General features: G+C 53.3%; 1 protein-coding gene across 1 annotated transcript; it reads left to right on the top strand.

The window, feature by feature from the left end:
* The first annotated feature begins 7,410 nt into the window (after positions 1 to 7,410).
* Positions 7,411 to 9,361, top strand: LOC136353879 (vegetative cell wall protein gp1-like). The gene is made up of 2 exons (XM_066305170.1): positions 7,411 to 8,710; positions 9,251 to 9,361. Exons 1-2 carry the CDS (start codon positions 7,608 to 7,610, stop codon positions 9,279 to 9,281), a joined length of 1,134 nt encoding a protein of 377 aa, XP_066161267.1. The 5' UTR covers positions 7,411 to 7,607; the 3' UTR covers positions 9,282 to 9,361.
* Positions 9,362 to 12,991: the final 3,630 nt, after the last annotated feature.

Raw genomic sequence — 12,991 nt, 5'->3', positions numbered from 1 at the left:
TTGGGTTATTTCCGGTCGTGACAAGTTGGTATCAGAGCCCCCTTGACCCTAGGACGAGCCGTAGATCCCAAGCCTTAGTGATATTTTCGAAATAAAAATCCTTTCTTACTTGTGAAAATCCTCTAGTCTTTCTCTGTCCTGCTGCTTCATTTATCGCCAAAATCTAATCTTGAAAATGTTGCTTTTCTATTTTGTTTTTGTTTGTAGATGGCCGGCAGCATCAACCGTCGTGGTCTGGACTTGACTGGCTTCGTTTTGGAGCTGCGGGGCATGTGCGTTGTCTTGGGGTATCCACATGGAGTGGACTACCAGGGCAAGCCGCTCCCGGAGCAGGAGGGTGACGATGCAGAGCCCCACGCTGCTTGGGAGGTCACTGCAGTGATCCTCTCTGGCTCACCCGAGAGGACTTCGTTGGCAGTCACCGCGGGTGGAGATTCCTTCTCCGCCGCTTGCCAGAATGCCGCACTCCTCGCCATCGGCACTCTTCAGCAGCGCTACCCGGACGAGTTGCAGCACTCGCCCTACCGCTACCACCCTCGCCGCGGAGGAGCCCGCGACTACGCCACCTTCGGGGATGCTAGCTCGGAGGATGACGCTACCATCATGCACCTGGCGCGCATGGTGGAGGCGTACGACGCGGCCCGTATCGACTTCCACCAGATGGTGCGCCGTGGGATGGTCGAGAACAACATGAAGATCCTGGAGCTGCGTCAGGAGAATCTGCAGCTGAAAAAGGATCTGGACGCGCTGGAGGCGCAGCTCTGTCAGCTCAGGATCGCCCAGGGAGAGGTCTGCCGTCCCAAGCGCCGCCGCGTCTGCCGTAGCCAGAAGATCACCGCCCGCAAGAGTACCTCCAGGCCCGAGCTTATTCGTCAGTCCCTAGCGTGGACCTGCTTCGTGGAGACCCCTCGTGCCGAGCCCGTGCTCGTGGTTCCTCAGGAGGGGGAAGCCTCCGGCGTTGGCAGCACGGAGGATGCGCTGCTGCTCACCTTCCGCCCTGGCCCGTCGCAGAAGTAGACGAGCAGTTAGTAGGCTTGCGCGTGTGTTCTTTCTCGTTTGTCTTCCTGTTGGAGTCGTTCGGGGCATGGTTATGCCGGTGTGTGGTATAACTATGTCGGAGCCTGTCTTTATTTTATTTGTTTAAGCAACTTGAACCTTAATGAACCAATTTAATAGCAGTATTAAATTCAAGAATTATGGTAGTCGTGGGTGGTTAGTTTTAATTGTCAGCTCTCTCTGTTTGCTGGTTCCGTGTGGGGTTTTCAGATGGTGACAACCAGGAGAACCGCTGCTACCGGTGAAGGCAGCCAACCCGAAGGCAGCAACCTCAACGACCATGGCAGCCCACCTCCACCTCCTCCTCCGCCTCCACCACCACCACCAGACACCAACGCCATCCTCACCCAAATCCTCGTCCAGCAAGCCAACATGATGGCTGCTTTCCTCTACCACATCCAAAATCCACCACAGCATAATGCTCCACCTCCACCACCACCCCCACAACACTCTAAGCTCGCCGAGTTCCTCCGCATCCGCCCACCTACCTTCTCTAGCACCAACAACCCCGTGGATGCGTTGGATTGGTTGCACGCCGTGGGGAAGAAGTTAGACACTGTGCAGTGCAATGATGAGGAGAAAGTCATCTTTGCCACCCACCAGCTGCAGGGGCCCGCATCTCTATGGTGGGACCACTTCCAGGCTACGCAGCCCGAGGGGCAGCCTATCACCTGGGCCCGCTTCACCGCCGCTTTCCAGAGAACCCATGTGCCCGCCGGAGTCATGGCTCTTAAGAAGAGGGAATTCCGGGAATTGAAGCAAGGCAACCGCTCCGTGATGGAGTATTTGCATGAGTTTAACAACCTGGCCCGGTACGCCCCGGAGGATGTTCGGGAAGATGAGGAGAAGCAAGAGAAGTTCTTGGTGGGAATGGACCCTGAGCTGTCCGTACGTCTGGTCTCCGGGGACTATCCGGATTTCCAACGCCTGGTGGACAAGAGCATCCGCTTGGAAGCCAAGCACAAGGAACTGGAGTCGCACAAGCGTCACTTGGCGAATTTCCGCAACCAACAGAGGGCTAACCAAAGGGTCCGCTACACCAACCCCTATCCAGGGGGATCGTCCTCGCAGCAGCAACAGCAGCAGCAACCTCGCTCCGCGCCCCGACCTCAATTCGTGGTGCGCGTCCCACAGCCGCAGCAACAGCAGAGTCAGCAAGGGACTCGTGCGCCCCGTCCTCCTACGCCAGCCGTGTAGCCTGGTCAAGGCCGCAGGGACGTTCAAGGTCAGCAGCGTCTGTGCTTCAACTGCTTCGAGCCTGGGCACTTTGCGGATAAATGCCCAAAGCCGAGGCGCCAGCAAGGCCAAGCGCCGCCCCGCTCCAACAACGGTAGTAAGGACGTCATTCGGGGTCGTGTGAACCACGTGACTGCCGAGGATGTGCTGACAACTCCAGACGTCATCGTTGGTACGTTCCTCATCCATTCCATCCCTGCTACCATTTTGTTCGACTCTGGAGCTTCCCACTCGTTTATATCTGTGCCATTCGTGGGGAGAAATCAGTTGGGGGTAGAAAGGCTTAGGAACCCTATGCTCATCACCACCCCTGGAGGGGTTATGACAGCGAAGTTTTATAGCCCTGCCGTTCCTATAGAAATTCAGGGAATTCCGTTTCCCTCGGATCTGATTCTTCTAGACACCAAGAACTTGGATGTGATCCTTGGGATGAATTGGTTGGCTCAATTCCAAGGAGTAGTGGATTGTGCAAGACGCACTGTCACTCTGTACCGAGGGCCGGAACAACCGGTTGTTTTCTTTGCACCCTCAATCACTGTCGGCAATTCAGAACTTCATCAGATAGGACTGTCGGGAACCCCTATCGTCAGTGAGTTCGGAGATGTGTTTCCGGAAGAACTACCCGGTATGCCGCCCAAGCGAGAGATTGAGTTCCGGATAGATCTTGCTCCAGGAACAACTCCTCTGTACAAACGACACTACCGTATGGCAGCAAATGAACTGGTCGAAGTCAAGAAACAGTTGGAAGAGTTAAAAGAGAAGGGGTACATACGGCCGAGCACTTCCCCCTGGGGTGCTCCCGTAATTTTTGTGGAGAATAAAGACAAGACAAAGAGGATGTGTGTTGACTACCGAGCTCTCAATGAAGTTACTATCAAAAACAAGTACCCTCTTCCTCGGATCGATGATCTGTTTGACCAGCTTAAAGGTGCCGCGGTATTCTCCAAGATTGATCTTCGTTCCGGTTATCACTAGTTGCGCATCCGTGAAGAAGATATCCCGAAGACTGCATTCACCACGCGATACGGACTGTATGAATTCACGGTGATGTCGTTCGGTCTTACGAATGCTCCTGCTTTCTTCATGAACTTAATGAACAAAGTGTTCATGGAATACTTGGATAAGTTTGTTGTGGTCTTCATCTACGACATTCTGGTGTACTCACAATCAAAGGAAGACCATCAGCACCATCTCCGTCCGGTGTTGGGAAAGTTGCGGGAACATCAATTGTATGCCAAGCTTAGCAAGTGTGAGTTCTGGTTGTCCGAAGTCAAATTCTTAGGGCACGTGATATCTGCTAAAGGAGTTGCTGTGGACCCCGAAACAGTGACCGCTGTCACTGATTGGAAGCAACCCAAGACAGTTACTCAGGTTCGCAGCTTTCTGGGTTTGGCAGGATACTACCGGAGGTTCATCGAGAACTTCTCCAAAATCGCTCGACCCATGACACAGTTGTTGAAGAAGGAAGAAAAATTTGTATGGAGTCCGCAGTGTGAGAAAGCGTTCCAGACGCTCAAGGAAAAGCTGGTTTCCTCGCCAGTTTTAACCTTACCGGATACTCGCAAAGACTTCATGGTGTACTGTGACGCTTCGCGCCAAGGATTGGGGTGCGTGCTCATGCAGGAAGGTCATGTGGTAGCCTATGCCTCACGCCAGTTACGGCCCCATGAAGGCAACTACCCTACCCATGATTTGGAGTTAGCCGCTGTAGTTCATGCTCTAAAGATCTGGCGACACTATCTCATTGGGAATCGCTGCGAAATATATACCGATCATAAAAGTTTGAAATACATCTTCACCCAGTCGGATCTGAATCTTTGGCAGAGAAGATGGTTAGAACTCATCAAGGATTATGATGTGGGAATTCACTATCATCCTGGTAAGGCCAATGTGGTTGCCGACGCTCTAAGTCGAAAAAGCCATTGCAACACTCTTGGCGTCCGTGGCATTCCACCGGAACTTAATCAACAGATGGAAGCCCTGAACCTAAGCATAGTTGGTCGTGGATTCTTGGCTACGCTGGAAGCCAAGCCTACCTTGCTCGATCAAATCCGCGAGGCTCAGAAGAATGATCCGGATATGCGTGGACTCCTCAAGAATATGAAACAGGGTAAAGCCGCTGGTTTCACAGAAGATGAACACGGAACCCTATGGAACGGAAATCGGGTATGCGTTCCCAACGATAGAGAACTTAAACAGTTGATACTTCAGGAAGCTCACGAAAGTCCTTATTCCATCCACCCTAGCAGTACGAAGATGTACCTGGACTTGAAAGAGAAATACTGATAGGTTAGTATGAAGCGGGAGATTGCAGAGTTCGTAGCCCTTTGTGATGTGTGCCAGCGTGTCAAGGCAGAGCACCAACGACCGGCCGGACTTCTCCAACCTCTCCAAGTACCAGAATGGAAATGGGATGAAATTGGGATGGATTTCATCACTGGACTTCCAAAAACCCAAGGCGGATATGATTCTATATGGGTAGTTGTGGACCGACTAACCAAGGTAGCTCGGTTTATTCCTGTGAAGACCACCTATGGAGGGAACAAACTAGCTGAACTCTATTTCGCCAGGATCGTAAGTCTGCATGGCGTCTCCAAGAAAATTGTATCTGATCGGGGAAGCCAGTTCACCTCTCACTTCTGGAAGAAGCTCCAATAAGAGTTGGGTACCCGATTAAATTTCAGCACCGCGTATCACCCGCAAGCAGATGGTCAAACCGAGCGTCTAAATCAGATCCTAGAAGATATGCTTCGCGCATGTGTCCTAGATTTCGGGAAGACCTGGGATAAGAGTCTCCCCTATGCCGAGTTTTCCTACAATAACAGCTACCAAGCCAGCATACAAATGGCACCCTATGAAGCGTTGTATGGACGCAAATGTCGGACACCGCTATTGTGGGACCAAGTTGGGGAAAGCCAAGTGTTCGGGACAGATATCCTGAGAGAAGCTGAAGCTAAAGTCAGAACCATTCGGGATAATCTTAAGGTGGCACAGTCTCGGCAGAAGAGTTATGCAGATAACCGACGCCGTAACCTGGAATTCGCAGTGGACGATTTTGTGTACCTTCGGGTCACGCCATTGCGAGGTGTACACAGGTTTCAGACGAAAGGGAAGCTTGCACCTCGGTATGTGGGTCCTTTCCGTATCATTGCTCGACGCGGGGAAGTCGCTTACCAATTGGAGCTGCCCGCCTCCTTGGGCAACGTGCATGATGTGTTCCATGTGTCACAACTCAAGAAATGTCTTCGAGTGCCATCCGAGCAGGCCGATTCAGAGCAAATTGAAGTCCGCGAAGACTTGACCTACGTAGAAAGACCAGTGAAAATCCTGGACACCATGGAGCGCAGGACCAGGAATCGGGTAATCCGTTTTTGCAAGGTCCAATGGAGCAACCACACCGAAGAAGAAGCTACTTGGGAGCGTGAAGACGAGCTGAAGGCAGCCCATCCCGATCTCTTCGCCAGTTCTTCCGAATCTCGGGGTCGAGATTCCGTTTAAGGGGGGTAGGTTTGTCGCGTCCCAAAACGACTCTAAAATACATCCTCTAAATTATGCCTAGAATAATTAAAATCCATGTGAAAGCCTTCAAAAATTAAAATGTGCAAAGTTAAAAGTCAAATAGGGCTTGGAGGATTTTTGTATATTTCCTAAAAGCCTAAAATGCGTAAATAAATTTTAGTGGAATTTTCAGAGCACAAATAATAATTAAGAAGAAATAAACAAAGTTAAAAAGGTTTTATAAAAAGAAAAACCCTAAAAAGTTCCCTTTCCCTCCCCCTCTCCCTCTTGGGCCGGCCCGGCCCAGCTCCCTCCCCCTCTCTCTCCTCTCCCCGCGGCCCATCCGGCCTCTCCCCGCGCGCGCGCCGCTGACGGGCGGGCCCGCCCGCCACCCTCGCTGACGGGTGGGGCCCACCCGTCATCCCCTTCCTCCCGCCGCTCCCGCCGCCCCGCCCGCGCCAAGCGCCGCCGCCGCCGCCGATTCCGCCGCATCCCGCCATCCCCGCGTGCATTAAAGTGGTGGGAATTATTCCCCGGGATCCCCTCCCCCTTTCCCCCCATTTTTCCCTCCCTCTCTCCCTCGGATTCGTTTGGAAACCTCTCCCCTAACCTCGCCGGCGCCATCAATGGCGGCCGGATCTTCCGCGCTCGTTTCCCCCTCGTCCGGCCGCCCTCTCTCACTCCCAACCCTATATAAACCCTCCCCGAGCTCCCCACCTCCGTTTCCGCCACTCGTCGCCCTCTCTCCCCGTCGGAATCGAGCTCGCGCCGTCGTTCTCTCTCTCCGCCGTCGCCGCCGAGCTCCGGTCCGCCGCCGTCGTCGCCCCGGACCATCTCCCGCCTCGGCGCCGCCTCCTTCGGCTCCGCCGCATCCTCGCCGACCTCGTCCACCCCTCCGTTTCGCTCGCCGACCGCCGGAACGCCGTCGACCCCGTCGACCCGAGCCGCGCCGCTGCCTTCCTCCGCTCCGGCCGCCTTTTTCGTCGTCGCCGTCGACCTAGGGTGAGCCGTGGACCGTCGCCTCGTTTCCTCCTTTCCCTCCCTTCTCTCGGCCGCCGCTCCGCCGTGCCTATGGCCGCCGCCGGCGACCATAGGGGCGCGGGCGCGCCGCCTGTCACGTCCTGATAAATTCATCCCGAAATAAAATTCATTTTCTAAAAGGAATAATAGAATTAATTAAAATTCGAAAAGAAATTGGCAAACACTAAAATACGTACAAGAAAAATTCGAATGTGGCCCGGAGAATTTTTGTTAAATTCTCCTTGGTCTAAACGGAGCCCTCAAATTTTACTTGAATTTTCAGAGCACTGGAAATAATTATTAAGCAACAAAAACAATTATCGGAGTTTATTAAAAAGAAAAACTAAAAATAATCCCCCTTCCTCCTTTGGGCCGAGTTTGGCCCAAAGTCTTTCCCTCATCCCTCCTTTTTCCCCTTCTCTCTCGGGCCTCCTCTCCCCTCGGCCCAGCTCCCTCCCCCTCCCTTCCTTTCTCAGGCCGCCCCTCCCTCCTCTCCTTCCCGGCCCACTCCCTCCTCTCCCCTCCCACCTGGGCCGTGTCCCGGCCCAGCCGAGCCTCCCCAGGCCGCGCCGCACGCGCCCGTCACGCGCGCGCCCACGCGCGCTGACCACGCGCCCCGCGTGGGTCCCACCGCCCGGTCGTCGTCCTCCTCCCGCCCAGCTTCTCTCTCTCTCTCCCGTGAACCCTAGTTTCTTCCTCCCTCAAATCCACGCGAATCAATGCCATTCTTTCCAAATTGATTGGGGGGAATTAATCCCCATTCCTTCCTCTTTGATTTCCCCCGTTTTCCCCCTTGAATGGCGCCCCCAATCGTCGGGAACGGCCGCGCCTTTCCCGGCCACCTTCCATGGCCGCCGGCCGCCTTTTCCGCCGCCGTTCCCACCACTCCCGTGCCCGGCTCCCTCTCCTCCCCTATAAAATGGAACCCCCTCCATGCGTTCTCTCGTTTTGGCCCCTTCCCGAGCTCCCCCGTGGCCGCATCACCTCTCCCCGCCTTCTCCTTCTCTCTCTCCGGCGCCGGCCAGCATCCAGCCGCCTCTCCCTCCTCGCCCGAGCACCATCCGGTCGCGCCGTCGCCGCCCTCGGCCTCGCAGCCGCCTCCTCTCCCCCGGTCAGCCCTCCGTTTCGCGGGGAAATCACCGGAGACGTGTCCTCGCCGGCAAAACAGTGGCGTTGCCGCCACTGTACTGCCTCCAGCCACCTCTGCCGCGTCCCCTGTGCGCCGGCCGACGTCGCCACCACCTCTCCCGGCACCGGAACGCCATCCTCTTCCCCGGCCAAGCCACGGCGTCGCCCGTATTTCGCCGGAACGCCGTCGCCCGCGCCGTCTCTCCCTCGGCCTCGTCGGCACCCACTCCGGCCGCCCCTTCCGCCGTGCCAGTGCGCCGGCCGACGTCGCCATCTCCACCTCCGGCCTCGCAGCGGCAAGGTTGCCCTCGGCCTCGCCTCCCCTTCGACCGAACCCCGCCGGTGTTCGTCGTCGTCGTCATCGTTCCTCCTCGCCGGCTCGTCGTCTCGCGGCGCCGCCTCCGTCGTCGGCATCGCAGCGGCGTGTTCCACGCCGTCCTCGTCTCCGTGCAGCCATTGCCGGCTGCCCTCGTTGCCTCCTCGCCGGCCCCGGTCGTCATCGTTGTCGTCCTCTCGTCGTTCCCGGTCGTCGTGGCATTCGTCCCTCCGTCAAGCCGTTCTCGTCCGTCGTCCGCGTCTGTCAAGTGTGCCGCTGCAGCCCCGTCGTCGTCTTCGTCCTCGCCTCCGCGTCGTCAAGCCCTGCGCCGGCCGTGTCTCGCCTTCGTCCAAGGATCGCCGCCGAAGTCGTCCCCTCGCCGTTCGTCTCCGTCGTTCCCGACCGCCTCCGCCGCGCCCGTTCGTCGTTGTCGTTCCCACGCCTCGTCGCGTGGTGGTAAGGATCCCTCTCCCTCGCTGCCCCGTCCTCGTCCTTTCGGTGTCGCCTGTGCCTGTTGTGCGGTTGTCGGCCCCGGTACCCGTGTATCGGTGTCGGTAGTCGTTCGCTTGTGCGTGTGGTGACCGTGTTAGTGTGCCCGCTCGGTAGCCGCGTGGTTTCCACGTGAGCAGCCCGGGTGGTGTCTAGTGGAGTCCGTTTGTCGGCCACTCGCCTCGGTTGACACACGGGATCCGCTTCCGTCGACCCGTGGACCGTCTCTGTGTACTCGGTCCACCGTGGTCCCTTAGGTTGACATGTGGGGTCCGCATGTCAACAGTGCAGCCTTCCTGTCTTTTCCAGGCTAGCGCTTACACATGTTTTATAGTTGCAAAACCTAATTACAATAATCCGCAAATCTCCATATAACAGCATTAAACTTCGGATGATCATATCTTGGTCATACGAACTCTGAATCGACCCGTTCAAGTCTCCTAATGTTTGTTATAACCTAAAGAACCGTGTGCTTTCTTTTTATGTATTGTTATTGCTTCTTTATAGGCTTGTAGCTTTGCTTGTGTGCTTCGCGTAGCTTCTGTCGTTCCGGAGGATCTCGAAGCGTGGTTTGCGGTCGTCGCCGAAGGTTCGGAAGGCCGTTCTCTCTGAGCAAGGCAAGTCACATCATCCTTGAGCATATTGAATCCCAGTTTATAAAATTATTTTGATTTAAATTAATGCATTATCGCTTTATTTAAATTCCCGCGTTATCACTGTTTTATTTAGCCATGCCTATTTACCTTTGTTATGACCTTATTATTATTGCTATTGTTTATTATTACCTTGTTCACCCTAGGAAAATAAAACCCCAACTAGTGGGTACTCTATTCATGGTTCCACTAGTATGAATTTAGGTAGATGCTTCGCTGAATAATTAGGCAACATTAGGTGGTTTTATAACTTTAGACTTTGGGGATGCTCATATCATTTGGACACTGTGGAATGGTTGGCTTGTGATGGAATTGAACACACACCTCCCCCCCCCTCTATTCAAAACTCCCAAAATGGTTTTAGGCTGGGCTCGAGGTACAGGGTTTTGCTAGTAGCACCTCGGCCACTGTAAGGACCGGTCTTCGGGCCTCTGTTGCAAAGCACTACCGTACTAACCACATGTCTAATGGGTAAGGCTTAACTCGGTGCTCAGTTTAGTCCTGAACAAAAGGACACGGATAGAGATGGATGAAGTCGTTGCGACGATGGATATCTCTGAGGCAAATGAAGGCTACACGAGCTGCGGCTCGGTAATCGAGATGTCTAGGCAAATGAAGACTACACGGGTCGGTGCCCGTTAGTCGAGATGCCATGGCACTGGACTAGTACACGGGTGGTCTCACCCCTTTGTGTGTGGCGCACCCGGTCTAGATCTTGTTGCTTGGGGCTCAATCCTGGCCTGCCTGTCCCGGGATACCGGCCGTAGGCAGGGTTGGGTCGGTACTTCTGTTCACGGCTAGGATGGGTGAAGGGTTATGTCATATGTTTACGACGGGTTCCAAGGCCATGGAATGCGGAGTAAGGATGTGTCTTGTGGGTAAAGATGTACACCTCTGATCAGAGTAAATCTATTCGAATAGCCGAGCCCTCGGATATGGGCAAGCCTAGCAATGTACCCAAGTTAGTGGTTTAATTCTTAAAATTTGCTTAACAACTAAAATATGGAATGGTTGGCCTGGGTTGGCTTGGGACGAGCTGGGACCCAGGTCGGGTTGCCAGTTCGGTCTGAATCATCGTAGGCCTTGGGTTAAGGCAGGTTCGTGTGGGTCCACGGCCTTGATTAATAATATTGTGTAGCTCTAGGATCGTCTTTATAAAATAGCTTTGGGCAACTAAGTGACTTTTAAATGCTGTTTACGGCAAAACCTAACCCCTATTATTATCCCCTTGTACCCCCTTGCATTAATCATGCATCTTCCGGTGTGGCTTGCTGAGTACTGTGGTTGTACTCATTCTTGCTCTATCTTTCCCCCCCCCAGTAAGAGAAGCTTTGGAGAAGATGTCTTAGGTGGAGTCCTGGCTTATACCCCAGTTGAGCGCCTGTGAAGATGGAGCCGTAGGCCCGCTAGTCCGCTGCTGTTTATTTTTGATTGTCAGGCCTTAAGTGCCTTTGTAATAATGTAAATATTATCGATATAATAAAGATGTGTCTTTTATATCATGTTTGTGTGGTGTACCCCGGCTTTTCCTGGGACGGGGATTAATACACTAGAGTTCGGGAAAAGGCAATTTTCTCGGTCGCGACACCGCCTCCCGCCGGCCGCGCCGCCGTGGCCGCCTTCGGGCGCACCGAGCGGCTGCCGCGTGGGGCCCGGCCGTCAGCCGCCCGCGCCCTCGGGTGCGGCTGACGCGTGGGGCCCACGGCGCCGGTCGGTGTGAGCCGCGTGCACCCGGTCCACCGTGGACCATGAGGCTGCCGCGTGGGCCCCACTCCCATGGACCCGGTCCGCGCGCCCCTCCCCTCGGCTGACGCAATAAATCCAATTTTAAATTAAAATTTAAATGAAGAAATTCGCAAATATTCAATTAAAGAGCATATAAACTTCAAATGGCCATAACTTGGCCATTTGAACTCGGAATTGGACCGTTCAAGTCTCTAATTTTTCCTTAAGAAGTCAAGAACCCATTTTTGTGCTTTGTTCCTGCTTGTTATATGGAGTTTGTTAGAGTAAAAGCCTTTTCTTTTCCGTTCGTCGTGTAGACGTTGCAGCTTCGGAAGATCCGCTCTTCGTGGAAGTTGAAGCCGGCGTTTGGGAAAGCGAGCAAGGCAAGTCACATCATCCTTGAGCATATTGAATCCCAGTTTATAAAATTAATTTGATTTAAATTAATGCATTATCGCTTTATTTAAATTCCCGCGTTATCATTGTTTTAATTAGCCATGCCTATTTACCTTTGTTATGACCTTATTATTGTTATTGTTATTATTTCTTTGCTCACCCTAGAATAAACGAAACCCCAACTAGTGGACACTCTACTCGTGGTATCACTAGTATGATTTTAGGTAGATGCTTCGCTGATTAATTAGGCAACATTAGGTGGTTTTATAACTCTAGACTGTGGTAATATTCATATCACTTGGACACTATGGAATGGTTGGATTGTTGTGGAATTGGATTCACACCTCCCCCTCTATTCAAAATCCTCAAAATGGTTTTAGGCTGGGCTCGGGGTGCATGGTTTTGATAGTAGCACCTCGGCCATATAAGGACCGGTCTTCGGGCCTCTGTTGCAAAGCACTACCGTACTTCCACATGTCTAGTGGGTAAGGCTTAGTTTGTGGCTCAGTCTGGTTATAAACAAAAGTACACGGATGGAGATGGACGAAGTCGGGGGTTCGATGGACATCTCTAGGACAAATGAAGGCTACACGAGCTACGGCCCAATAGTCGAGATGTCATGGCACAGGGTGGGTGTCCTGCTGCTAGGGGCTCAGTCCTGCCTACCTGTCCCGGGGGTTCCGGCCGTAGGTGGGGTTGGGTCGGTACTCTTGTCTATGGCTAGGATGGGTTGGAAACTATGTCACGTCTTCCGTTCGTATACCGTGGTGGTATATGGCACGTGGTTACACGTGAGGAAGATGTGTCTTGTGGGTAAAGATGTACACCTCTGATCAGAGTATAATCTATTCGAATAGCCGCGCCCTCGGTTATGGGCAAGCCGAGCAATGTACCCAAGTTAGTGTTTTAATTCTTAAAACCTGCTTAACAACTAAAATGTGGAATGGTTGGCCTGGGTTGGCTTGGGACGAGCTGGGACCCAGGGTCGGGTTGCCAGTTCGGTCTGAATCATCATAGGCCTTGGGTTAAGGCAGGCTCGTGTGGGTTCACGGCCTTGATTAATAATATTGTATAGCTCTAGGATCGTGTTCACAAAATAGCTTTGAGCAACTAAGTGTCTTTTAATGCTATTTACTGCAACTCCTAACCCCTATACTATAACTCCGTTGTACTCCTTTACATTTATGCTGCACTTGTGGGTGTGTCTTGTTGAGTACGGTGGTTGTACTCAGTCTTGCTCAATTTTTTCCCAAACCCAGAAGAGGAGCCCCTCGAAGATGAAGGCTTTGGTGTCTAGCTCGTGCCTGCCGTCAAGCGCCTGTGGTCATCGCCATAGTCTTCTGCTATTTTTCGTTGTCTTCGTGTGTGCTGGGCCTTCGTTGCCCATGTAATAATTAACTATTTACGCTTCCGCTTGATAAACTCTGAGTTGTATCAACTTTTGGTGTACCTTGCCTCCTGGGACAAGGAATAA

Source organism: Oryza sativa, chromosome 11, assembly GCF_034140825.1.
Source record: "Oryza sativa Japonica Group chromosome 11, ASM3414082v1".
In the NCBI taxonomy this organism is placed as follows: Eukaryota; Viridiplantae; Streptophyta; class Magnoliopsida; order Poales; family Poaceae; genus Oryza; species Oryza sativa.
The sequence above is the reverse complement of the archived record's forward strand: the minus strand, read 5'-3'. Positions and strand labels throughout refer to the sequence as shown.